Below are 25,560 nucleotides of genomic sequence, written 5' to 3'. Positions count from 1 at the left end.
GGGTGAAGCAGGAGGAGCTGGTCATGGGGGCTGCAGGGGAGTCCCTGAAGGGGGCTGTTCCTCGGACTGGGAGATGGAGAGAGGGGTGGACAGGAGGTGGAGAGGGTGACTCAGGGCCAGGCTATTGGAAGGTGCTGAGGGGACAGAGGCCACGCAGCTGACCGATATGCTGGATGGAGAAGGTGTGGGCAGGGAGGGTGAGGAGGGTCTAGGCTTTGGGCTCTGGGCTTGGGACATGAGTAGAAGGCAAGGGGCTCAAGACAAGAAGTGGGTGAGAAGGCAGGAGGGGGGTGACCTGCTCACGTGGGGCCATGGTAAGTTGAGGGGCTCACAAGACCTCCAGCTGCGGATGCCACTGGACTTACGGGGCTGGGGCTCAAGACAGGTCCAGGCTGGACACATTCATCAGTAAGATTAAACGCCTGGCCAGAGAATGAGCTGAGCAGGAGGGAGAGAGAACACCAGACACACAGCAGTCAGAGAAGACTCTGTCAGAGCAGCAGGAGGAGCGGAGTCTGGACACCAAGGAGAAGAGTGACTAATGGGGTTAGACCCCCACCCAGAGGCAGTGCACTGGATCTTCAACAAGGAGGCCCTGGCCAGCACAGGTTCAGGGAGAGGGGCCATGGTGGAAGCCGACCTTGGAGCTCAAAGGGAGAATAGGGGCCAGGAACGGTGGCTCATGCCTGTAATCCCAGCACATTGGGAGGCCAAGGTGGATGCATCACCTGAAGTCAGGAGTTCGAGATCAGCCTGGCCAACATGGCAAAACCCCGTCTCTACTAAAAATACAAAAATTAGCTGGGCGTGGCAGTGGGCGCCTGTGATCCCAGCTACTCCGGAGGCTGAGGCAGAAGAATTGTTTGAACCCAGGAGGCGGAGTTTGCAGTGAGCCGGGATCACACCACTGCACTCTAGCCTGGGTGACAGAGTGAGACTCCATCTCAAAAAGCAAAATAATAATAATAAATAAAACAAAGGGAGAATAGGAGGTGACATTGGAGATGGCCCATCTAGAGCTGTGCTTCTTTGCCTTGGAATCTTTCATACTGGAATCTCAGGGGAGCTTTTTTTTTTTGAGACGGAGTCTCGCTCTGTCACCCAGGATGAAGTGTAGTGGTGTGATCTCGGCTCACTGCAAGCTCTGCCTCCTGGGTTCATGCCATTCTCCTGCCTCAGCCTCCCCAGTAGCTGGGACTACAGGCGCCCGCCAACACACCCGGCTAATTTTTTTGTATTTTTAGTAGAGACGGGGTCTCGCTGTGTTAGCCAGGATGGTCTCGATCTCCTGACCTCGTGATCCGCCCGCCTCGGCCCCCCAAAGTGCTGAGATTACAGGCGTTAGCCACCACGCCTGGCCTGGAATCTCAGGGGAGCTTTAAAGTCCACTGATGGGCCAGGTGCTGTGACTCTTGTAATCCCAACACTTTGGGAGGCTGAGGTAGGAGGATCACTTGAGCCCAGGAGTTCAAGACTACCCTGGGCAATATAGTGAGACCTGCTCTCTGAAAAAAAAAAAAAAAAAAAGCCCAGCATGGTGGCATGTGTCTGCGGTCCCAGCTACCCAGGAGGCTGAGGTAAGAGGCTCTTGAGCCCCGAAAGTGAAGGCTGCAGTGAGCCGTGATCACACCTCTGCACTCCAGACAGGGTGAGACCTAGTCTCAAAAAACCAAACCAAACAACAACAAAATAACACTGATGCCTGGGCCACCCCAATGATGGGAGGGTGGCTCAGGCACGGGGATTTTTTTTTCTTTTTTTTTTTTTGAAATGGAGTCTCACTCTGTTGCCCAGGCTGGAGTGCAGCGGCATGGTCTCAGCTCACTGCAACCTCCATCTCCCAGGTTCAAACGATTCTCCTGCCTCAGCCTCCCAAGTAGCTGGGATTACAGATGCCTGCCACCACACCCCGCTAATTTTTTGTATTTTAATAGAGACGGGGTTTCACCATGTTGGCCAGGCTGGTCTCGAACTTCTGACCTCGTGATCTGCCCGCCTCGGCCTCCTAAAGTGCTGGGATTACAGGTGTGAGCCACCCCGCCTGGCCACACAGGGATTTTTAAAAGGTCCCCAGGTGATTCCCTAGTGCAGCCGAGGTGGAGAAGCACTAGTTCAAAGACCATGGGTGGGATCAGGTGGTCTGCCCAGCATCGCTCCTGGAACCACCCCAGGACAGAATGTAGCCAGTCTCCAAGGCTTAGAACTGAGCCCCTCAGCTGCAGCTCCTCCTTCAATCACTTCCCAGGGTTTCCAAAATCTGGGGCCAAAATCCCTGTCCACCCTCTCAGCCTGGGCAGCTGAGCCTTAAAAGAAGAGAACAGAGGCCGGGCGCGGTAGTTCACGCCTGTAATCCCAGCACTTTGGGAGGCCGAGGCGGGTGGATCACAAGGTCAGGAGTTCGACACCAGTCTGGCCAATATGGTGAAACCCCGTCTCTACTAAAAATAACAAAAATTAGCCAGGCGTAGTCACAGGTGCCTGTAGTCCCAGCTACTCGGGAAGCTGCGGCAGGAGAATTGCTTGAACCCGGGAGGTGGTTGCAGTGAGCCGAGATCACGCCATTGGACCCTGGCGTGGGCGCCAGAGTGGGACTGGTGTGGGACTCCGTCACACACACACACACACACACACACACACACACACACACACACACACACACACACACACACACACACACACACACAGAGAGAGAGAGAACAGAGGACAAGGGGGCATCACTGCACTGCCATTGCCACAAGGGGGCAGCCACGCACAGGGCCAGGCTCAGGAGGGACGTGGATCTGCCGCTACCAGGGAGAACTGAGGAGCCTGGGTCTCCTCATTGGCTAGACAGGAACAATAGGTATGGACACCTCATAGAGTTGCCTTGAGAGCACAAGTGAGCTGATGTTCTCTCAGGAGTGAGAGTTCCCTTCTGCTTGTCTGAACTAAACTGACAACAGCTAACATGTATTGAGCAGCTGCGATGCATTGGGCATCTCCTCTGAGCACTGTCTGCCTGAACATTTTGGGGCTCAGAACACAATTCCAAAGCATGGCGCCAGGGCCAGCAGAGAGCTTTGAACTAACGGAAATTGGAAGGCCTCAGAAGCAAAGTTTTTCTGCCCTTCTGCTGCCCTCCTGTCTCTGGCCCTTCTTCTCCCCTCCTGTCTCTGGCCCTTCTTCTCCCGCAGAGTGAGTCAGAGAAACCAGAATTCTTCTTCCCCAAGGCAGGTCACAGAAACTAGAACCCCCTCTCCCTCAAAGCAAGCCATAAAACTAGGCAGGTCACTCTCTCCCTTCTGTCTTGAAGACCATTCCAGAGGGGTAGGAAGGAACACTGCACAGAGAGGCCAAGAAGAATCTGAGCAGACAGCCTTCCTGGCTCCCCTCAGCCTATCACCATTAGATCACACCCTTTGTCCGATCGCATTTCTACAAGCTGGTGCACTCTTTACCAAACCTGAGTATAAAAACAGATAGCTGGCTGAGTGTGGTGGCTCACGCCTGTAATCCCAGCACTTTGGGACGCCGAGGTGGGTGGATCACCTGAGGTCAGGAGCTCGAGACTAGCCTGGCCAACATGGCGAAACCCCATCTCTACTAAAAATGCAAAAAATTAGCTAGGCGTGGTGGCGGGTGCCTGTAATCCCAGCTACTTGGTAGGCTGAGGCAGGAGAATTGCTTGAACCCAGGAGGTGGAGGGTCCAGTGAGCCGAGATCACGCCATTGCACTCCAGCCTGGGCGACAGAGTGAGACTCTGTCAAAAAACAAACAAACAGGCCAGGCATGGTGGCTCATGCCTGTAATCCCAGCACTTTGGGAGGCGGGGGGCGGGGGGGTGGATCACCTGAGGTTGGGAGTTCGAGACCAGCCTGACCAACATGGAGAAACCCAATCTTTACTGAAAATACAAAATTAGCCGGGCATGATGGTGCATGTCTGTAATCCCAGCTGCTCGAGAGGCTGAGGCAGGAGAATCGCCGTGAACCCAGGAGGCAGAGGTTGAGGTGGGCCGAGATCACGCCATTGCACTCCAGCCTGGGCAACGAGAGCAAAATTCCGTCTCTAAATAAATAAATAAATAAAATAAAATAAATTCTAACAAACAAAAAAAAACAAAAAAATAAAAAACCTCTTTCCCTGGGGTTTGGGGTCTTCATTTCTTTCTCTTTTTTAAAGAGATGGGGGTTTCACTATATTGCCCTTGCTGGTATTGAATTCCTGGCCTCATGTAATCCTCCTGCATCAGCCTCCCAGGTAGCTGGGGCTAAGGGTCTTCATTTCTTTTCTTTTCTTTCTTTTTTTTTTTTTTAGTGACGGAGTCTTGCTCTGTCCCCCCAAGGCTGGAGTACAGTGGCACCATCTCAGCTCACTGCAACCTCCACCTCCCAGGTTCAAGTGATTCTCCTGGCTTAGCCTCCTGAGTAGTTGGGATTACAGGTGCGTGCCACCACGCCCAGCTAATTTTTGTATTTTTAGTAGAGACAGGGTTTCACCATGTTGGCCAGGTTGGTCTTGAACTCCTGACCTCAGATGATCGGCCTGCCTCGGCCTCCCAAAGTGCTGGGATTACAGGCGTGAGCCACTGTGCCTCACCTGAGTGTCTTAATTTCTGAAAGCTCCCATGTTGTGTAAAACTTTGATTAAACAAATTTGTTCTGCTTTTTTGTTACCCTGTGTCTGGTTATAGGAGTGTCAGCCATGACCCTTATAATGAGTGAGGAAAAGTACCACACAGTTCTGTCCTAGAAAGTTTTTTTTTAGACAGTCTTGCTCTGTCGCCCGGCTGGAGTGCAGTGGCGCAATCTCAGCTCAATGCAACCTCCACCTCCCGGATTCAAGCGGTTCTCTTGCTTCAGCCTCCTGAGTAGCTGGGACTACAGGCACCCGCCATCCATGCCCCGCTAATTTTTATTGTATTTCTATTAGAGACGAGGTTTCACCATGTTGGTCAGGCTGGTCTCGAACTCCTGACCTCAAGTGGTCCACCTGCCTCGACCTCCCAAAGTGCCCTACAAACTCTTTATAGTCCCATACCTCATTACAACCCTATGAGACAGGTATTACTAATATCCCTGCTTTACAAATGAGGGAACTGAGGCAAAAAGAACTTAAATAGATGGGCAAGGCCGCCCAGCTTGTAAGACAGAGTCAGGATCTAAAGTCAGCCAGCTCTGAGGCTGATGCTCCTAACCGCCATCTGCTGCCCTCCTTGTGAGAAATCCTGTCTTTGGCGTAGGTCAGTTCAAAGTGTTTCTATCATTTACAACCAGAAAAGCCTTCAGCGAGACTGTCTCATTTTTTCCCCAACTCTTCCACTTTTCAAGAACCCCTCCAGGGCTCCCTCCTGCAGAGAACAGGACTAGGCAGCACTGGCCCAGAAGTGGAGCAGTAAGAAGGTGGGGAACGGGGGGAGGGAGAAGAGGAGAAGGAGGAAGAGGAGGAGGAGGAGGAAGGAGAAGAGGAGGAGGAAAGAGGAGGAGAGAGAGGAGGGAGAGGAGGAGGAAGAGGAGGAGGAGGAAGACAAGGAGGAAGAGGAGGAAGAGGAAGAGGAAAAGGAGGAGAAGGAAGAGGAGGAGGAAGAGAAGAAGGAGAAAGAAGAGGAAGAGGAGGAGGAAGAGGAAGAGGAGGAGGAAGCTGGACTTGACACTGACACACATATACCCTAACTCCTCCAGTGGCTGGAACCCTGAGAAGTAACCTAGGAGCCATAGCCAGCCACATTCCCTACCATACGGCAGGGGGAAGAGCAGTCTGTGCAGAGGGAATGCAGAGGGAGGCAGGGTAGAGCAGCGAGGAGAGAAGCAGGGACCTCTGCACCGCGCTTATCTATAGTTCTAGCACCCTGGTCTAACTTGGCTGCCTGTGGGCGCCACAAGACACCTCGGTATCTGTAGAACACATTTTCTTCCTTGCTGGAGCCAGCCCGCCTGGGCTTCTGTTATGTGCAGCAGAATCCTAACCCGCCCAGGAGGCTCAATGGCTGTGTGCAGAATCAACGCTTTGCAGCCCTCCCCCGATCCCTGAAGATGGCAGGAGTGGGATGTGGCACAGTCAAGGTGACTATGAGTGCAGGTCAGGGCAGCAGCCTCTCCAGACCTTCCCAGTGAGGCTGCCCAGGTCCTGGGGCAGAACGTGTTTGAGGGGCCTCTCATTAATCTGTCAGGAAAGATGACGTGCCGACCTGCAGGCTGACCTGGGAGGGGTACCAGCACCCGACACTGCTCTGGCTCTGAGCCATCAGGCAGTAATACCATCTGCCATCTTCACTCCCCAGGCACCTCTGTAACTGTTCCAGGACCCCGACATGCATGGCCCTCCACTGCCCTCCATTCAAGGGTATTCCTCCCTCATTCATAAATTCATTCATACATTCATCAAATGTTGACTGTCCCGCCCATTATGCTGGACACCATTCCAGATGCAGACTGTGTGCCAGCTTTTCCGTTTCCTCTCGCCCCACAGTCCACTCTGCCCTTCTCTGCTCAGAAGGCTGGGCTCTAGAGACTGCATCACTGGGCTCTCTTCCCCCTGGCTTCCACTTGGGTTCAGCTAATGGGAGCAATGGTAGCAAGACCAGAGGGCAGGAGGAGAGACAGATGGGGGAGTTTATTCTGATTCCCCCACTTTGGCATGTGCAGCGGCTGGCCTCCAAGACAGCCTTGCTGCTCTCAGCTCCTGGCATCTGTGCCCCTGTGTAGTGTCCTTTCACATTGTAGCAGGGCTGGTCTAGGTGAGCAGCAGAATCATTAGAATCAATAGAATGGTGGAAATGATGGTTTGTGACTTCTGAGACTGGGTCTTAAAAGGTATTGTGGGGGTTGGGCTCACACCTGCAATCCTAGTGCTTTGGGAGGCCAAGGCAGAGGGATTGCTTGAGGCCAGAAGTTTGAGACCAGCCTTGGCAACATAGTGAGTGCCCCGTCTCTACAAGAAAAAAAAACAAAAAATTAGCTAGGCATGGTGGTGCCTGCCTGTAGTCCCAGCTACTCGGGAGGGGGAGGTGGGAGGATCACTTGAGCCTAGTAGCTCCAGGCTGCAGTAAGTTATGATCACACCTCTGCACTCCAGCCTGGGCATCAGAGTGGGACCCTGTCTCAAAACAAACAAACAAAAAAATACAAACAACAACAACAACAACAACAAAAGCAAGGCCAGGCATAGTGGCTCACTCCTGTAATCCTAGCACTTTGGAAGGCCGAGGCGGGTGGATCACCTGAGGTCAGGAGTTTGAGACCAGGCTGGCCAACGTGGTGAAACCCCGTCTCTACTAAAAATACTAAACATTAGCCAGGTGTGGTGGCAGGTGCCTGTAATCCCAAGCTACTTGGGAGGCTAAGGCAGGAGAACTGCTTAAACCCGGGAGGCAGAGGTTGCAGTGAATCGAGATTGCGCCATTACACTCCAGCCTAGGTGATACAGAGAGACTCTGTCGAAAGAAAGAAAGAAAGGAAGGAAAGGAAGGCATTATGGCTTCTATATTATCGCCTGTTGTGGGATAAGCCAGCTGCCATGATGTGAGGACACTCAAGCAGTCCCATGGAGAGGCTACAGGGCGAGTGTGCCGCCTTGGAAGTGGACCTGCCAACTTCTTTTTTGTTTGAGACGGAGTTTCGCTCTTGTTGCCCAGGCCGGAGTGCAATGGTGCGATTTCGGCTCACGGCAACCTCCACCTGCCTCAGCCTCCCGAGTAGCTGGGATTACAGGCATGCGCCACCATGCCTGGCTAATTTTGTATTTTTAGTAGAGACGGGGTTTCTCCACATTGGTCAGGCTGGTCTTGAACTTCCGACCTCAGGTGATCCACCCGCCTCGGCTTCCCAAAGTGCTGGGATTACAGGCGTGAGCCACCGAGCCTGGCAGACCTGCCAACTTCTGTTAAGCCTTCTGACACCTGCAGCCCTGACCAATGTCTTGAGAGACCCAAAGCTAAACTACCTACTTAAGCTGCCCCTGCAATCCTGACCCACAGAGACTATAACAATAAATGTCTGTTGTTTTAAGCCACTAAGTTTTGGGGTAGTTTGCTATATGGCAATGGATAATGCAGCATGGCTCTGGACCAGGTGTTCTCACCCTGCCTCTGGCAATACAGCTTGTCCTGCTGTGAGACAACCTCCTACCACTGCTGTCTTTGGATGTCTCAATATCCCCCGTTGACTTCCTTTATCTGTCCTCAACCCTTTGCTAAACTCTCTTCAAACTTCACAATGGAATATGTTGCCTGCTTCCTGCCTGGTGCAGGTGGGAATTGTGAACAAGACAGACACCCTTCCCTTCAGAGTTTATATTCTAGTGGGGAAAACAGACAATAAATTAGCCAACAAATAAATAAGCAAGGTAATTTCAGAGGCCAGTAAGTAAAACGGAGAAACGAAAGGAAAAATAAATGGGGCTCGAGACAGGCTGATAAGGAGCCTACGCTAGGCAGGCTTGTCAACGAAGGCCTCTCAGAGGCTGTAGGCTCAGTCTGAACTCAGGAGAAGGAAGCTCAGACAGAGGAGGCTGGAACAGTCAGAGGAAGCAGCGACGTCCAGCAGCGACGTCCCTAAGGTAGGAGAGGGTGTGAAGGTGTCAGGAGCAGAGGAGGGAGGCCCACGTGCTAGAGCAGAGCTCGCAGGGCGGCAAGTGGGAGAAGGAAGCTCAGAGACTAAGGCAAAGCCAGATGAGGAGTTTGGGTTTTGTTTAAACTACAGCACAGCCCCTCACTGAAGGATTTTCAGCGAGGTCCGGGTAGTATCCAATTTACCTTTGGAATGAGCTCTCTGGTCTTGACACCTCTGTCCACAATCTCTAGACCCATAACGTGGGCTGACATGAACTTCTCAGATGCAAATTGCTCTGACCAGGACATCCTGGTCTGGGGTGGATGGAGGGGCTGCTCCTACCACCAGCCTGGGGACCTCCCACCCCTGCCTCATCCAGAGAGCCTCGCTTGCCACATGGGCACAAAAGGGGCCCTCCAGGTCTCTGGGTTTCAGCAGGGCTCACTCACTCTGGCTGACTCATTTTGTTTTGAGGAAAACAAAGTCCAGGTGTTGAAGTGGTTTGAGGAAGGTTACATCACGCAATGGACTGAATGTTGGTATCTCCCCAGAATTCACGTGTTGAAACCTAATCCCCAGGGTGATGGTAGTTAGAGGTGGGGCCTTTGGGAGGTGATTAGGCCAGGGGGGTGGAGCTCTCACAATGGGATTCGTGCTCCTTTGCCCATTTCCTGCCATGTAAGGACACAAGAAAGTGACTGTCTGTAACCCAGAAAAAGGTCCTTGCCAGTCACCAACCAGGCTGGCACCCAGATCTCAGACTTCCAGCCTTCAGAAGTGTGAGAGATAAATTTCTACTGTTTGTAAGCCACCCAGTCCACGATAATTTGTTACAGCCACCTGAATGGACCACAACAACCCAGGTATGCACCCCCCGGCCCCGCCCCTATCCAGATGGAAAGGGAAGATCAGAAGGCAGGAGTTCCCGCCCCTCCTCCTGGTCTTGCCTGGCCCTGTCTCACAGGGTCTCACAGTGGCCCTGACCCACTCCCTGGCCTGCCTCTCTCTCTGAGAGGGTGGGTCCTTCTCCCCACACAGGCCGTCCGTGAGGCAACCTGTGAGGGACAGGCTGGGGAGCTCGGGGAGCTCGGCTGCTCCTACCAGGCCCCTCCTCCTGCCCCCATGGGCACCGACCACCCAGGGACCACCGGCCTGTGTCCCACCCAGCTCTGGGTCACTGCATAGGCCCAAATCACACCTGTGGTTCTCCTCGGAGGTGTAACTTTGCTCAGATCACTGGATTACCTGAATTTTGTTTTCCTTAACTCAAAGATGGGCATATACTTAGCCCTCCTATTTCTTTTTTGCTTTTTTGAGAGCCCCATCGCCTTTCACCCTCTCATCTGTGAGCAGCTCCATTCCTGCTCTAGGAAAGGCAGGGTCTGGCACCCGGCAAGGCCTCCTCACAGGCCTGACTCCTGTCCCTTCCCACCTCCCCAGGCAGAACCAGGTGGAACTGCATGAGAAGCGACAGAGGCACCAGCCCCAGCCAGCTCCCTGTGGCTCCTGGCGCCAATCAGGCCTCGAGGCTTCCTCAACACCAGCTTTCCTTCCCCTCCCACTGGGCCCTGCATCCCTGCCTTCTGCAACACTGTGCTCCTGACCCTGGCCGGGCTCCCAGCCCTCCACAGCTGGGCCCCCACCTCAGAGCCTTTGCATCAGGTAGCCCCAGAGTCAGAGAGAAGGTCCCCGACAAAGCCGCAGATGGAGCTCAGCCCCAGGAAACACCATTCCAGAGCAAGGCTCCAGCTCACTGCAGGACCACAGTCAAGTCTGTATCCAGGCCGAGCGAAGGGTGGGCTTGGGAACCATCTCACTCCTGGCCTAGATCCTACACCAAAAGGAAAAACTTCCCTCCCACACCCCTTCGTCCTGCTCTGGTTTCCTGACTGCCAGTGGGGAAGCACTTCTTTTGGAAGCCACTGGAAATTAAGGGATGAGACAGAAAAAAACCAAAGCAACAGAGAAGCGCTCAAGTGTGGAAATGTCCCCAGCCAGCCCTCCCCTTCCCACCAGGTCGGGCTGCATAGCCCTGGGGAAGCCTAGACCTGGAGCTGCAGGAACAGGGCAGAACCTCCCATCCAGGCAGGGCTGAGCTGCAGATCTGGAGCCTGGGGAGCCGTGGAGCTTTCCCTTCCGAGCTCCCAGGGCCAGTAGGAAGAAGACATGAGTGAAGGGGTGGGTGTCAAAGGACATTCAGCCTCAGAGGTGAAGAAATCTGGGAGTGGTGGGGACTGAGGCAAAGTAGACAGCCCCATGCAGGGCCCCGGACAGCCTTCTATGACACCTTTGTGCAAATAAGAAAAAGTTCACCTCCAGGGGGCACAGGCTTGCACCAGGGCTCATGGCTTGGTGGGTAGAGAGAGGGCTGGATTTGAACTTTCCCCTGCCTCCCCCTACCCCGCCACCCTTCTGTACGCATGCTTTTGTGCAAGGTACAACCTGTACAACTGTATGTGGTGGCCTTGGCCCCATATAACAGGGATGGCTACTTAGCTCCAGCCCTGCACAAATGAGGGCTTCATGTTGCTGGAGCTTCCAGTTTTTCAAGGGCAGCTGAATATAGGGATCATGTGAAAAATTCTGGTTTTTAAATGTTGGCAATGAATTCACCCCCTGGGCCAAACAAAACCAATCTGTGCTAGTGGCACTAAGGGAGAGCACCTCAAGCTCTTGGTGCCTGGAGGACGGGCTTGTCCTCCTTGGGCCTGGGCAGTGTCTGCCAGTCCTCCTTGGGCATAGAGCTGCTCTGCCCAGAAAGGCACCCACCGCACACCCCGGGACCTGGCTGGCTGGGACCACAGCCACCCTACCGGCTTGGGACAGTGGATGTAGCGTGCCAGGCTGATGATGAGGTCGTGTGTGATGGGGTCCACCAGGTTCCGGAAGCTGGCGTAGCGATACAGAACGTCGTCCAGCGAGGTCGACTCCATGCCCAGGTCCTGCAAGAGCAAAGGATGCCCAGAGGTCAGGGCTGGCTGCCCACCCAGCTCGCCCACCATCCCCAGGAGAAGTAGGCACAGGCTCCTGGAGGCGACTCTGCCTCCCAGAGCCCAGGTGGGGAGCATCTGCAGAACTTCCCTCAGGGGCTGGGGCAGGCCCCTCCTGTTTGTCTTTACCTCCAAGTTGAGGAAGAGCAGGGACTGGCCTCTGCAGGCTCTGCAGTTTGTGCAGGTCCTGGCTTGTGGCCCTCTCGTAGGACAGCCCCTGACCTTTGTCTCTCTGGTTTTCCAGAGGAGGAAGCCAAGGGTGGCCCACCTCGGTGCAAGCAGCTGCTTCTCCATCGTGGCAAAATTTGGAATTAACTGCCTTGTGACAGGATGGTTTATTGATATTTATTTGTGTTTTCTTCCTGTTGTTTTTACTGCTCCTTCTGTAGCTGATGCAGCCTCAGTGTTCCTTTGCCTTGGGGGTTTCTGAGTGGTGGGGTTGTAAGGAGAGCCTGCCAGGCACCCAGAATGAAACCTCATCAGGACTCCCTCAGAAAGGTACTGAGTGGAATCTTCCCGATGGGAGGGGAGCAGCTTGGAGGCGAGTGCTACTAAGTGTGGGGGGCTGCGGCAGAAACCGCTGGAGCAGAGCTTCCCTGGGTCTGAGGGAGGAGTTGGGTTTGGGGGTTCAGGACACACCACCCCAGAATATGGCACCCTGGCATCTGAGGAGGCAGCCGACGCAGGAAGGTCTCTCTGACTGCTGTTCTCCCCCGAAGCAGGCCCGGAAGAATCCTGTGACCTTCCTCTAAAGTAGGTCATGAGACCCCTGAGCTTAAAACGGAGTGATGGGCTTTGGAGAAGTAAGGAAACATGACGTTCCTGCCCTGGGGTGGGGACTAAACTTCGTGCCCCTCCATGTGAAAGGGGGAGGTACATCTGCTCCCTTTCCTCAAGCCCCCCCCACTCCCTATTTCTGCCATCCTTGGGTATGAGCTACACTGCAGTCCCTGACCCTAGCTTGGTGCCCTGCACAGACCAGGCAATGCTGACATTCCCATCTGGAAACTGTCCTCACACCATCCTGGGGAACATGAGGCATCCCTGGGTAGGGAGGCAAAGCAGGTTCACCCACTGTGGGCTGTCCTCGTTCTGGGGGCTCCCACAGCTGCCCCAGCACAGCCCGGAGGAGAAAGGCTCCCAGCCTGGGTGGCTGGGGTCCAGTACCCTGGGGACGGGACGTCTGGGCAGGGAATGTGTGGGTGACCAGCTGAGTTTGCTCCTTGTCATTTTGTTTGTATTCCGTACTTTTAAAATACCTTCCCCACATGATTCTTAGAAATCCCTGGAAGGCAAGCAGGCTGGACATCATCATATACTCTCTACAGATGGAGACACCAAGGCCCACGCCTTCTGTGCTGTTGGAATTTCAGGAAGGATGGGGGCGGGGCACAGCCTCAGCCCTGGGCCTGTTCTGCAGATCGCATTGCTCTTATCTGCCAGGGGGTGGTGAGAGGGTGGCTGAGCTGGACAGATGGAGGGCAGGGACGGGCTCTGTGGTCTGGCAGCTGACATTGCTACAAGCAAATAAACAGTCTTTGCTGGGGGCTCTGGAGGGCCTGGGTGTCATGCCTGGGGGTGGGAGGAGCCTTATGGGGAGAGCCCCTTGGAGCCCACCTGCCAGCCAGGTCCTACCTGCCGTGGTTAGGGTGCACTCTGCCCCCACCCTCATTAAAGCTTCATTCAAGCCTCAGTGAGGACACAAGAGGCCAGTTGTGAGGGCTGTTTTCCACATGGCAGGAATGAACCTTGGAGGCGAACTGCCAGGCCCTATGCCAGGCTCTCTGGCTGCTGAAAAAATTTGCTGGGAACCAGGACCTGGGGGCTCAAGGTCTGGCATGGATGCAGTCAGGGGAGGCTTCTGAAGCACTGGCTGGTACAGGTTCTAGAGCTGCACCCCCTTGTAGAAGCAGGTGCAATACCCACCTTTGACCTCTGGCCCTGCCCCGGCTTTTTCAATCCCTCAGCCAGGGCTGCGTCCTGAAGCAAGCAACCTGACACTGCTGAGCCTCAGTTTCCTCATTTGTAAAATGGGGACAGTGATCCCAGCATCGCAAGGAGGTAAGGGGAACAAGACCAAGTGCTACATGTAAAGCCTCTGGCAGGGAACAGAGAAAGCAACAGTGCCCTTTCTACTACATTTCTGCCCCCTCCTCCCTGGAAGACCCGTCTTCCCCTTCTGCAGGGGTTCTTGATCTCCTGGACCACAGACCTATTTGAGAATGTGTCAAAAGCCATGAGCTCTCTCCCTAGAAAAATGCAGGAGTCAGGGCTGGGCGGGGACCTGGGCACACAGAGTCCACACTGGCCTCATGGTCAGGAGGGTGTGTCGGAGCTGTGTGGACACGAGGGACCCCAGGACACAAACTATCACCCATTAATGTGCAAAATCACAGCTCTGCCCTCCCTGGGGCGGGAGGAGGCTGGGGACACAGGAAGGCCGAAAGTCAAAGGACTTGTGTTCTACAGTCTCAGAGGACCTGCGTGGTCAAACGGGCTGTGGCCCAGTGCCCGGCTTGCCAGCCAGACCCTGCCTACAGCTTGAGGCTCCCCTTCCTGGGGACAGGGAGCTGGGGAAGGAGGGCAGATGAGGTGGAAACAGAGGGGTGGTTATTCCCATGGTCAGAGGCTGCACTGGTGGCCACGGGGAGGAGGCCAGGGGCATGGAGCTATTTTTCTTTTACAGTCTGTCGAGCAGGCTGGGCTGCTCCTCTGTGGTTGGTGACTTAATGCCAGCCTCTATCCCTCTTCTGCTTCGCCCCTGGGCACCCCTCTCCTCTGTGAGCACCCCTGGCACCTAGTGGTCTCCCCCTTACAACTGTCCCTGCAGTCTGTCCCTGAATGACCCTGGGAAATAGCACTGGGTTTTAGGCCCTGGCCAGGCCCAACTCCCTGTAAGTCTGTGGCAAGAGACTTCCCTCTTGGGATCCATTTCCCCATCTGTGAAATGGGCAGATGAACCGCACTAGTGGTTATTAAACTGTGTTCCAAGATATTGAGGCTGACGGTAGACAAGAGGGAGGTGAGAGGAACCAGCAGGGCTGTGGGCTGCGGCTCTTACAAAGCAGCTCCTGGTTACAAACAAATGAATGCAGTTCTGTTCCAAAGAAAAGCTTGAAAGCCCTGGACCAGATGACTGCCTGGGTTTCTTGTGTTCCTACCAGCTTTGTCCCATCTTGCTGGACCCCCTACATCTCCAAGCTAGTCTAGGCCATCACTGGAAGGACCAAGAAAATCCCAGTTGCCAACCCAGGAGGCTGGGCAGGTCTGTGAAGATGCCAAATGTCCTTTCCGGAGCCCACTCCCCTGCCATCTCCCCGCACCATTCCCCCGGTTGCCCAGCTGCTGACTGTGGCTCCGCCTCTCTAGAGCACTGTCTGGGTTCCCGTGGTTGTTGCTTGGGAGGGGAAAAGGAGTGTAGAGGCAGGATGGGAGGGAAGGAGGAGGGTCTCCTAGAAAGGCAGCTCAGGGTCACTGTGAGTCACGGCCAACCCCGGCCCGCCCTGTGAATTCCAGCTGGGGTGGGGCTCCCCAAGGTCCCAGGGCTACAACAGGCAAAGCCAGATAGAGGCTGGCCAAAGGCCATGGCACACATTATTGCTTTATTGCTTTATTTCAACCCCACCTAGGTCCACAGGATGCTTGTGCTAATTGAGGGCACTTCATAGTCCTGAGGACCTTGGGCTACTTCCTGCCTCCTTGATGTCCTCTCCATCCCCCCTCCCCTAAGCCAGGCTATTGGAGATGATGGTGTCACCAGCTGCTGGGACTACCCACGGGGCTGGGTGTGAGGGAGGAGAGGTCACCAGATTCTCAGGTGTCTCAGGAGGCTGCAGCCTGGGCCACAGCCCTGGGAACGGGCTCCTTTCCGACTCTGCACCCATGGCCTGCCCTCTTTCTCAGGAAGACACAGAATGGGGGTAGGCACACAAGGCCTGCTGCATGTGCAAGGGAAGTGGAAGAATCAGGTCCAGGTGTGGTCCCTGCAGCCCCTCCTGTGCACTGTTGGAGGGGCTGGTTTGTCTTAACAAGCACGAGGCATTGAGGACAATCCCCTTTCCTCATGACAGGTCTAAACAGTACCACCTCTAGGAACTGTGCCTGTGGACAGTTCCTCATCAGGATGTCTGGGAACACCAGCAGGTGTGCCTGAGTCACTGCTGGTGGGGAGTGACACTCGGAGAGTGTGGCTGGCCTGACACCGAGTCACTCTCGGCTCCCTTTCCGAGCTGCCAGACCCAGCACACAGCAGCACATGGCATCTCAAAGAAGGGGGCCCTACATAACTGGAGCTTGGATAAACAGGTCTGGGGACTCATTGCAATGGGAAGAGATGATGGGCTTGGGAATAGGGGTGCATGTTTCCAAAAAGTGAGTAGAGATTTACAGAGGGCAGTCAGAATGGCATTTCTCAAAGTGTGGTCTGTAGACTTTGGGGAAGCACACTTAAGACCATTTTAGGGGTGCTGTGGGGACCTCTTTTCCAATGACATATCTATGTGATGCCAGATTTTCTTCATAGATGTCAATTAAAACAACCTGTCGCAAGACCCAGTGCAAAAGCGCAAGTCTGGTAGCTGTCTTCTAGGAAGTGAGACTAAAGCGAGTCACAAAAATGGGGAGCAACACCACTCTCACTTGGTTTTTCTTTTCCTTTGGAAAATATAGTTATTTTCAAAAAATTTATTTCTTCACTTGTGAACTTATTATTTTTTATTTTGAGACATGGTCTTGCTCTGTCACCCGCTGGATTGCAGCGGTGCAATCATAACTTGCTGCAACCTTGAACTCCTGGGCTCAAGCGATCCTCCTGCCTCAGCCTCCAGAGTAGCTGGGACTACAAGCATGAGGCACTGTAAGGAGCTGCTGTTATTTTTTTTAGATGTGAAAACAACCCTATGAATGTAACAGCTGGCATTTTGCATTCACGTTTGCACACATGTGTGCAAGGCAATGGCATGGAGTGTACATGATCACTGCCACTCACTCGTTGATGCCTCCCCACAGTTGGACTCGCACCTTCGCTCTATTCCTGTGCAGTAGGGAAGTCACCTAGTACATGTTTCCCCCCAGGAGGAATACACAGATGCTTTCTCTTCTGAGCTCTGGCCTCCCTGAGAATTCCTTCATGTTGATGACACACCTGAAGACAACCTGGCTCAACAGAAACTCTCTGCAAAATATCGCAGACAGACTTGGCTACCCTCTGACTTTCAGTCCTGCAGATGAGAATGAGGCTATCTGATTTTTGTTTCTTTAGCTGCTTGTTCGGCCCTGGCACCTGTAGGGCTGTCCTTGCCACAAAACCCCACTGTGCCTACTGGGCAGCCCTAGCACACTGTCCTCTTCCTGGGAATATTAGTTCAGCATACAGGAGGCCTCTGAAGCAACTGATATCTCTACAGCAACTTCTCCAAGTCACCAAAGGGACATCTCATTCATGACATCGCCCAAACTCCTAAAATCCCTTCCCTGTATCTTTCTTGCTACTCTAACCATCCCTCACTTTCTCATTTCCACCCTGAAAACCCAGCCCAAATCTTTCTAATACAAATAAACTTAACTTCTCTGGCCAATCCAGTTCTCAGATCCAAAAAGCCCCGTAAAATCCCAGAAAATAACAAGGGTTGGCAAGAATGTGAAGAAACTGGAACCTTTGTGTGCTGCTGACAGGAATACAAAATGGTGCAGCCACCGTGGAAAATGGTGTGGCAGTTCCTTAAACAAATGAAACACAGAATTGCCATATGATCCAGCAATTCCACTCTTGGGAATATATACCCCAAAGAACTGAAAGCAGGCACTCAAACAGCAGCTATGCTTCCAGCAGCATCATTCACAGTAGCCAAAAGGTGAAAACAATCCAGGTGGCCGTCAACAGATGAATGGGTACATGGAGCGTGGTCTAGCCGTGCAATGAAATATCATTCAGCCTTAAAAAGGAAGGGGATTCCAACACATGCTACAGCATAGTGAGCCTCGAGGACGCAGGGACAAAGAAGTGAAATAAGCCAGACACAAAAGGACAAATACTGTCTGGTTTCACTTATATGAGGTATATAGACTAGTTAATTCATACAGACAGAAAGTAGAATGGTGGGTACCAGGGGCTGGGGGGAGGGGAAGGAGGAGTTACTGTTTAATGAGGACACAGTGTCTGTTTTGCAAGATGAGAGTTCTGGAGATCAGCTGCACAACAAACAGTACTTAACACCACTGAGCTGTATGCTTAAAAATGGTTGAGATAGTAAACTTTATGTTATGTGTATTTTACCACACATTTTAAAAAGGGCCAGGCCCGGTGGCTCATGCCTGTAATCCTGACACTTTGGGAGGCTGAAGCAGGAGGACAGCTTGAGCCAGGGAGGTTGAGGCTGAAGTGAGCTATGACGGTGCCATTGTACTCCAACCTGAGTGACAGAGCCAGACCCCCAGGCAGGCAAACATAGACACTTTCTTGGGATAGGAGGGAGCAGGGGAGGGTGCACATTCTATCTGGCCATTCTTTTTCTGCCCCTGACACTTGGTTATTAAACATTTTTGCCACTATGCGTCTAGTGGTGGATCTGTTTTCTTTGGATTTACTTTCAGGTGTTGGTCTGCAAACATAGACCTTTTTTCAAGCTGTCTCCTCAGGAAAATCAACGCTGGCTCTGTGTCTTCTGGATTTATCTTTTTTGGTATTCTGTGCATGATACACTTTCATCCAGGGTTTCCAGTTTGCCTTCCATGTCACTGATTTCACATCCAGCGTCACTGCTCTCACTGCCCCCAAGAAGGATTGCAAGTTGGCTAGCATTTCATTTCCTTGCCATTCTTATTTTGCTTGTTAATCTTCTCTTTCATCTCATCCTGTTGGTTGGCCTCTTTGGGTGGCCTTTTGTTCTTTTCCCACAAAGTTCATTTCTTCTGGATCCTGCTGTAGATAATTTTCAGAGGTCGGGTTCAGGTTCCAGGGTATCTATCCTGTGCTCAGGCTTCCCCCCCCAGCTTGTGCACTCTCGAAGAGGCCGAGATCTAGTGACACCCACGTCTATCAGTGCATCCTTGTCCCCATGATGGCCTCCTTGGGTTAGGACTGAGTCCACCTCTCAGGGCTCTGGCTTACAGAAGAGTCCAGCCCCAGGATGAGTCTCAGGCACTGTGCTTATGTGACTCTGACCTTGAGAAGGGACATCTCCACCCACTTCATGGCCTGAATCTCCAACACTCACAACAGTGAAGTCCACGGAAATCTGTAACAATGTCCGTATGTTCAGGACACTTCCTGTCCTTGGGTAAGCCCACTGGCTGCACTGGACTTCTCAGATGCCCTCTCTTCCCGCCTTGGGAGTTGCTGTCTCTGAACGGATGCAGACAGAGGCATGGGAGAGGATGAAGAGAGAAGGGAGTGGAAGAGCCCTCCTTTTACCTCCAAATTGTCACCTGCATGGTACAGGACCAGTTGCCTGGCTTTCTGACTGGCACAGTCCACAGACTAAGGGAGAAAGTGGCTTCCTCCCTTCCTTCCGGAGGTCTCAGATTCCTGGGAGGAAGGCTGGATGGTGTCTTTCTTGGCCCTGCTCCATGTGTCTAGCAGTGAGGAGGCTCCTCTCAGACTGCCCACCTGTCTTTGTTTCCAGTGTGCTGAGTGTTTGTCTTTTTTTGGTGCGTCGTCTTAGGTGTCTTAGGAGAAAGCTAGGGGAAGCCACAGAGGAGGCCGCCAGCCATACTCTATTTTAAACCTCAACTCCCCCCTTCCCTCTTAAACTCATTTTTAACCCCACTCGCAGAAGGAAGGTCCCACGGGGAATTAGCTTTCATTTGTCTCTCTCCTCCAGGCATGACTCCACAGTTTCTGCAACAACAGAGCCGGGGAAAGGAGGACGCAGCAAGCGCTGAATATTAACCAGCAAAGGTAGATGCTTCAATATCGAAACCACCAGGACCCGCATGTGCAAACCTACTTAATGAGGGTGGAATCAAACACAGTCTACCAGAAGGAAATTAATTAGAGTCCAGAGGGCAAGCAGGAAGCAGAACCAGGCTGCTCCCCCTCCTGGCTCTAGAACATCACTGGCAGCCACTGCTAAGGGAGGGACAAGCCTGGGGGATGCCAGGCCTCAGCTGGGTGCCAGGGCTCCTGTCCTTTTCCCTGTGACTTTCCTGCTTGCCTTTGGGGGACACCCAGGGGAGGGAAGGGAAATGTCAAGTGCTGTTAGGGAAACACAGCCTGTGGAAGCCCCCAGGGAGAGAAGCTGGGACATCGCAGAGTTAAGGAGCTGGGCACAGAGAAGACTTGCTTCTCTAGGAAGACAATGATCTCATAAGAAGAAGGACGGAGTCATAAACAACAGAAATGTATTCTCTTAGTTTTGGAGACCAGAAATCTGAAATCAGGGTGTCAGCAGAGCTGCACTCCCTCTAGAGATTCTAGGGGGAGACTTCATTCTTTCCCCATGTGCGACAGGGAAGGGAGGGACGCCAGGCACAGACCTATGCACCGAATGAGAGAAACAGATACAGGATGCAGTGGGATTAATGGTGGCCCCCAAAAGACATGCCCATGCGCTTGTGCCCAGAAACTGTGAATGTGACCTCATTTGGAAAAAGGGTCTTCACGCACAGATTACCTTCAGGACCCTGAGATGAGATGGTCCTGGTTTATCCAGGTGGGCCCTGAATCCAAAACAAGTGTTCTTACAAGAGACACAGAGAAGGCAGCAACGTGAAGGTGGAGGCAGAGAAGGGAGTGATGTGGCCACAACCACCAGAAGCTGGAAGGGGGAAAGAGTGAAATCTCCCCTGGAATCTCTGGATGGACACGGCCCTGCTGACACTCTCATCTCAGACTTCTGGCCTCCAAATCGTGAGATAATATGTTTCAGTTGTTCCAAGTCACTCAGCCAGTGGTCATTGGTTACGGCAGCCCCAGGAAATGAATGCACCAGATTGGATCAGGACAGAGGTGGCATTTTTCCCAGGGGCACACCAGGCAAAAGGGAGAAGAGATCAAGGGAAGTGGCCAGGACACCTCCCTTCTTCCACTGCTGCAGACCTCAGCCAAGAGCACAGCTGTGGGCAACCAAGGACGTTATTGCCAGAAATCAACTTGCTGTCTCCACCAGCCCTGGAGCCTCTGTGGGTACACTCTCCTTTGCTGTCTGCTCCCAGGGGCAGGGCTGTACTAGTCAGAAATGCTTCCTATAGGACCCCCAAGGTGGTTCTCAGCTCAACATGGGAAAGAACCTTTAAAAACAGGTGATGAAGGAAATGCTGACACCGCCCAAGACAAGGATGAGGCTTGAAGACTCCACTAAAAGAAATAAGCTAGGCACGAAAGGATAAATACTGCACGAGGCCACTTACGTGAGGGACCAAGAGTATCTAATCATTCAAAGTACTCAAATTCACAGAGACAGAGAGTAGAATGGTGGTTGCTGGGACTGGGGAAGGGGGAATTCGTGTTAGGTGGGGACAGGGTTTCAGTTTGGGGAGATGAAAGAGTTCTGGAGATGGAAGGTGGTGATGGTTGCACAGCAATATGAATGTGCTTAATGCCACTGAACTGTGCACCTAAAATGGTTAAAACAGTATTTTATATTTGTATATTTTATCATAATAAAAAAATAGTGGTGAGCTCACTATCACTGGAAGGATGCAAGCAGAGGAGAGACACTCATCAGCCGGCACTGCTGAGGCAGGATTTCTGGACCACAAGGAAGGTGGCCACTAAGCGTTGCCCTCTGGCCCCCTGTGACTCTTCTCATCAGCATGGCCCAGGATGCAGGATCCTGGCATCCAAGGAGGTGCCACTAAGTAGCTACAAGACGTGGGGCCTGGTAAGAGGAACCATGAAAGAACTCAGAAAAAAAAGCAACAAAAAGCCAGTGGCGAAGCTGCATGGATGGCGGAAGGCGAGCAGGAGTTTGGTGATGGAGTCTGAAGACCGGGACTGAGACCCCCCCGCTGGAGGGGTACGTGGGGTGCAAAAGCAGAAGTGGCACCAGTGGGCTTGACTGCTCCAGAGAGTGGCATCGCTCCTCAGTGCAGCAACAAGGCATCTTTAGCCCCAAAAGTGCCACAGTTACACAGGGTGGCCCTGGAGCAAAGTGAGTGCTAATGCGCTGGGGCATATGGAAATCTGGTTATTTCACACATTTGTCATGTTCAAGAGAATTAGGCGTATCAGAGTATCTAACAGATTGGCCTTCCAATCCCCATTTAAAATGGGTAATTGAGTAGCTGATTTTAAGCTTATGATTTTAAGCAGAACACCGGAAGTGGATTCAGCCAAGTTTGTAAGTTTTGAAATGTTTCAGAGAACTAATAGTCATCATATTTATCAGCTTATTAAATTTTAACAACTGTTTAGGAACCCGGGAAAGTCCTGCTTTTTAGGATGAGTATTTATAAACTTAAGAACACTGGTTATGTTAAATTTATAAAGTCACATCAAGATATTTAAAGAAATTTAATTACTTAAGTTATAAACCCCCTACCCTTGAACATCGATTTAATCTAGTTCATTTAAATGAACTAGATTCGTGAGGGGAATAATGAAATTGGTATGTTAAATGCTTCAGGAAACACTAGGTTTAAAAATTTCCACTTCAATATATATTGAATATTAATTGAGAAAACTCAAGTCGTTGTAAGTAGTCTGTGTGTGTGTGTGTGTGTGTCTGTGTGTGCGCGCACCCCAAGAATAACTAATGACAGATAATGCAGATGAGGTGGGCACCCTGCAGAGTATGGGGCAGGGAGCAAAAGCACAGCTAGACAGAGAGGACTATGCAGTTAAGAGCCCGAGACACACTGCTCAGGCTTGGAAGACACCAAAGCAAAGCAGACTAGCAAAAGTAATAAAAGCAACTGCTACATCCCCTCCCCCTAACAAAACCACTGGACAGCGTGGGAACCCTGTTTGAAGATGAGCCCTCCTCACACTCCTGCTGATGTCTAAGGTGGGCATTGCCCGGCTCCTGGTCCCAGTCTTGGGGGTTGCCTCTCGAGGGCACCCTGGCTTGGTGCCCGCCACCCCCACAGGCCTGTGAGTTTGGTACCCAAGGAGGTGTCCATTAGCACCCAGCTGACTGAAGTCAGCCAGATGCTGCCAGGGAGGGCTGCTCTGCAGAGGTCTGAGCCAAGAAACTGCTGGTGGGGGGTCACTGGCACCCACTCCACGCTCCACCAGACTTGCCTAGCCTGTCTGAGGGATGAGAGCTAAAGACTGGGGTTCTCTGGTCCCACCTGAGGACCCAGGGGCAGCTCATGACTCTCCCACCCGTCCAGGGCCACGTGGCCCCTGCAGGTTTTTGAAGCCAGGCACCCCGGCAGGCTGGCCCTCCTTAACGGTGACGAGTGTTGCCACCAGGTTCTTCTTGCCCAGCAGGAGTCAGCGGGCTGGGCAGCAATGTTTGGCAGCTTTGCTCAGTGAGGGGCTTCATGACTGTGTGTTGTTTGTGTTTTAACTTTGAAGTCTGAAAAAATGACACCCTCTGTGTGAAACAGGCCTCTGGAAACAGATGCCCAGCCGTTGCCAAGTGTAACTTAATTAAAATCCAAGAAATGGCTTTAGCAACAAATAAACATCAAAAGGATGCTTTCTCTTCAGAAAAATCTAAAGGAAGTTGGGAGGCACATCAAGCCATATGGAGGGTTTTGTCTGCTCCTCCACGGTCATGGCTCTGCCCACACGTGGCTGAGGGTGGGGAACAAAGACCTGGGTTAGACCCTAAGTCACTGTGTGGCCCTGGGCAAGCCACCCTCTTACACCACAGCTTCCACACCTACAAATGAGAAGGTTGCATCAGCTCATTCTTCCAAAGAGTTGGAGAGGGCAGCAGAAGAGGGACTTAGACCAAATAAGTTTGGAACACAAAGAATTCAACAAATAACCATTTTCCTTTTCCTGCTGGATGTTTCAGCTACTGTTTTATGACTCCGAAAGGGTGGTGGCATTTGCAGTATTTCCCAGATTTATTTCCCAAGCCCCTCCCCTGCTTCCCCGGGACCTCTTGTGGGACTCGGATTCTGCAGTATGCCTGGGGCCAGATGGTCTCTGAGGTCCGCAGGCCCCTACATTCCACAAATTCTCAGCACTTTGTCATCCATCCCAGTGCCCTCCTAATCTCTCTGCTTGGGAAATTATCTGAATCGGTTGTTTATACCTTCCGGCAAATGCATTTAAGTCCATTTGTCCCTCTCTGCAGTACATTCTGCCCAAGTGAAATGAAACATTTGGTTCATCCTGAGGCCGGGCGCGGTGGCTCACACCTGTAATCCTGGCACTTTGGGAGGCTGAGGTGGGCGGATCACGAGGTCAGAAGATCGAGACATCCTGGCTAACATGGTGAAACCCCGTCTCTACTAAAAATACAAAAAATTAGCCGGGCGTCGTGGCGGGCGCCTGTAGTCTCAGCTACTTGGGAGGCTGAGGCAGGAGAGTGGCGTGAACCCGGGAGGCGGAGCTTGCAGTGAACCAAGATTGTGCCACTGCACTCCAGCCTGGGCGATGGTGCAAGACTCCATCTCAAAAAAAAAAAAAAAAAAAGAAAGAAACATCTGGTTCATCCTCAAAGGATTTGCAGGTAAAATGGCAAAGAGGTAGAGGAATGACTTAGAGGATCCTTCTGGCTCCCTAACAACCTGAGTTCCAAGCAGGAGCGTCTTCCTGGGAACAGCCCATTTCTCAGAGTGAAAAGCTGGGGGCTGGAAGGTTGTCTCATACAGTGAGCCAGTGGCAGGGACCGGGGGCTCCAGAGCCCCTAGAAATTTCTGACTCTGCCTCTATGAGCCCTTGGAAGTTAAGTATTAGCCAGGGTTCTCCCGAGAAACAGAACCGATAAGATGTGTGTGTGTGTGGAGAGAGAGGAAGGAATTGATTTATTTTAAGGAATTGGCTCACGTGATTGTGGGGGCTGGCGAGTCTGAAATCTGCAGGGCAGGCTGGGAAGCTGGGGACCCAGGAAGGAGTTGGCAGTGCTGTCTGGAGTCTGGAGGCAGAATTCCTTCTTCCTCAGGGACCTCTCTTTTCTCTTGGAGCCTTCAACTGATTCAATGAGGCTCACCCATATTATGGAAAGTAATCAACTTTTATCCATTTATGCTTTTGAGATAGAGTCTCTCTGTCACCCAGGCTGGAGTGTGGTGGTGTGATCCTAGCTCACTGCAGCCTGGAACTTCTGTACTGCTGTAGTCCCGCTATTTGGGAGGCTGATCCTCCTGTCTCAGCCCCGTGAATAGCTGAGGCTACAGGTACCTGCCACCACACCCAGCTAATTTTAAAAAAATTTTTGTAGAAACAGGCTGAGCACGGTGGTTCACGACTGTAATCCCAGCACTTTGGGAGGATGAGGTGGGCAGATCACCTGAGGTCCAGAGTTTGAGACTGGCCTGGTCAACATGGTGAAACTCTCTCTCTACTAAACAATATAAATATTAGCTGGGTGTTGGCCGGCTGTGGTGGCTCACGCCTGTAATCCCATCACTTTGGGAGGCCGAGGTGGCTGATCATGAGGTCAGGAGATTGAGACCATCCTGGCTAACACGGTGAAACCCTGTCTCTACTAAAAAATAAAATAAAATAAAAATTAGCTGGGTGTGGTGGCAGGCGCCTATAGTCCCAGCTACTCGGGAGGCTGAGGCAAGAGAATGGCATGAATCCGGGGGGTGGAGATTGCAGTGAGCTGAGACTGCGCCACTGCACTCTAGCCTGGGCAACAGAGCAAGACTCCGTCTCAAAATAATAATAATAATAATAATAATAATAATTAGCTGGGTGCGGTGGCACATGCCTGTAATCCCAGCTACTTGGGAGGCTGAGGCAGAAGAATCACTTGAACCCCAGAGGTGGAGGTTGCAGTGAGCTGAGATTGCACCACTGCACTCCAGCCTGGGTGATGGAGTGAGACTCTGTCTCGAAATTTTTTTTTTTTTTTTTTGTAGAAATGGAGTCTTGCTTTGTTTGCCTAGGCTGGTCTTGAACTCCTGGCATCAAGCGATCCTCCCAGTGTGGCCTCCCAAAGAGCTGAGATTACAGGAGTGAGCCACTGCACCT

At 52.4% G+C, this 25,560-nt stretch overlaps 1 protein-coding gene across 1 annotated transcript in view; it reads right to left on the bottom strand.

Moving 5' to 3' along the window:
* Positions 1-25,560, bottom strand: part of LRRC75A (leucine rich repeat containing 75A) — a 50,024-nt gene that overhangs the window by 8,559 nt on the left and 15,905 nt on the right. Inside the window, exon 2 of the mRNA XM_032139293.2 lies at positions 11,343-11,471. Coding sequence (XP_031995184.1) covers positions 11,343-11,471 — 129 coding nt within the window. The remainder of the gene's footprint in view (positions 1-11,342; positions 11,472-25,560) is intronic.

The sequence above is a fragment of the Hylobates moloch genome, unplaced genomic scaffold (genome assembly GCF_009828535.3).
Source record: "Hylobates moloch isolate HMO894 unplaced genomic scaffold, HMol_V3 SCAFFOLD_19, whole genome shotgun sequence".
In the NCBI taxonomy this organism is placed as follows: domain Eukaryota; kingdom Metazoa; phylum Chordata; class Mammalia; order Primates; family Hylobatidae; genus Hylobates; species Hylobates moloch.
Note: the sequence above shows the minus strand (reverse complement) of the source record. Positions and strands in the feature narration are given on the sequence as shown.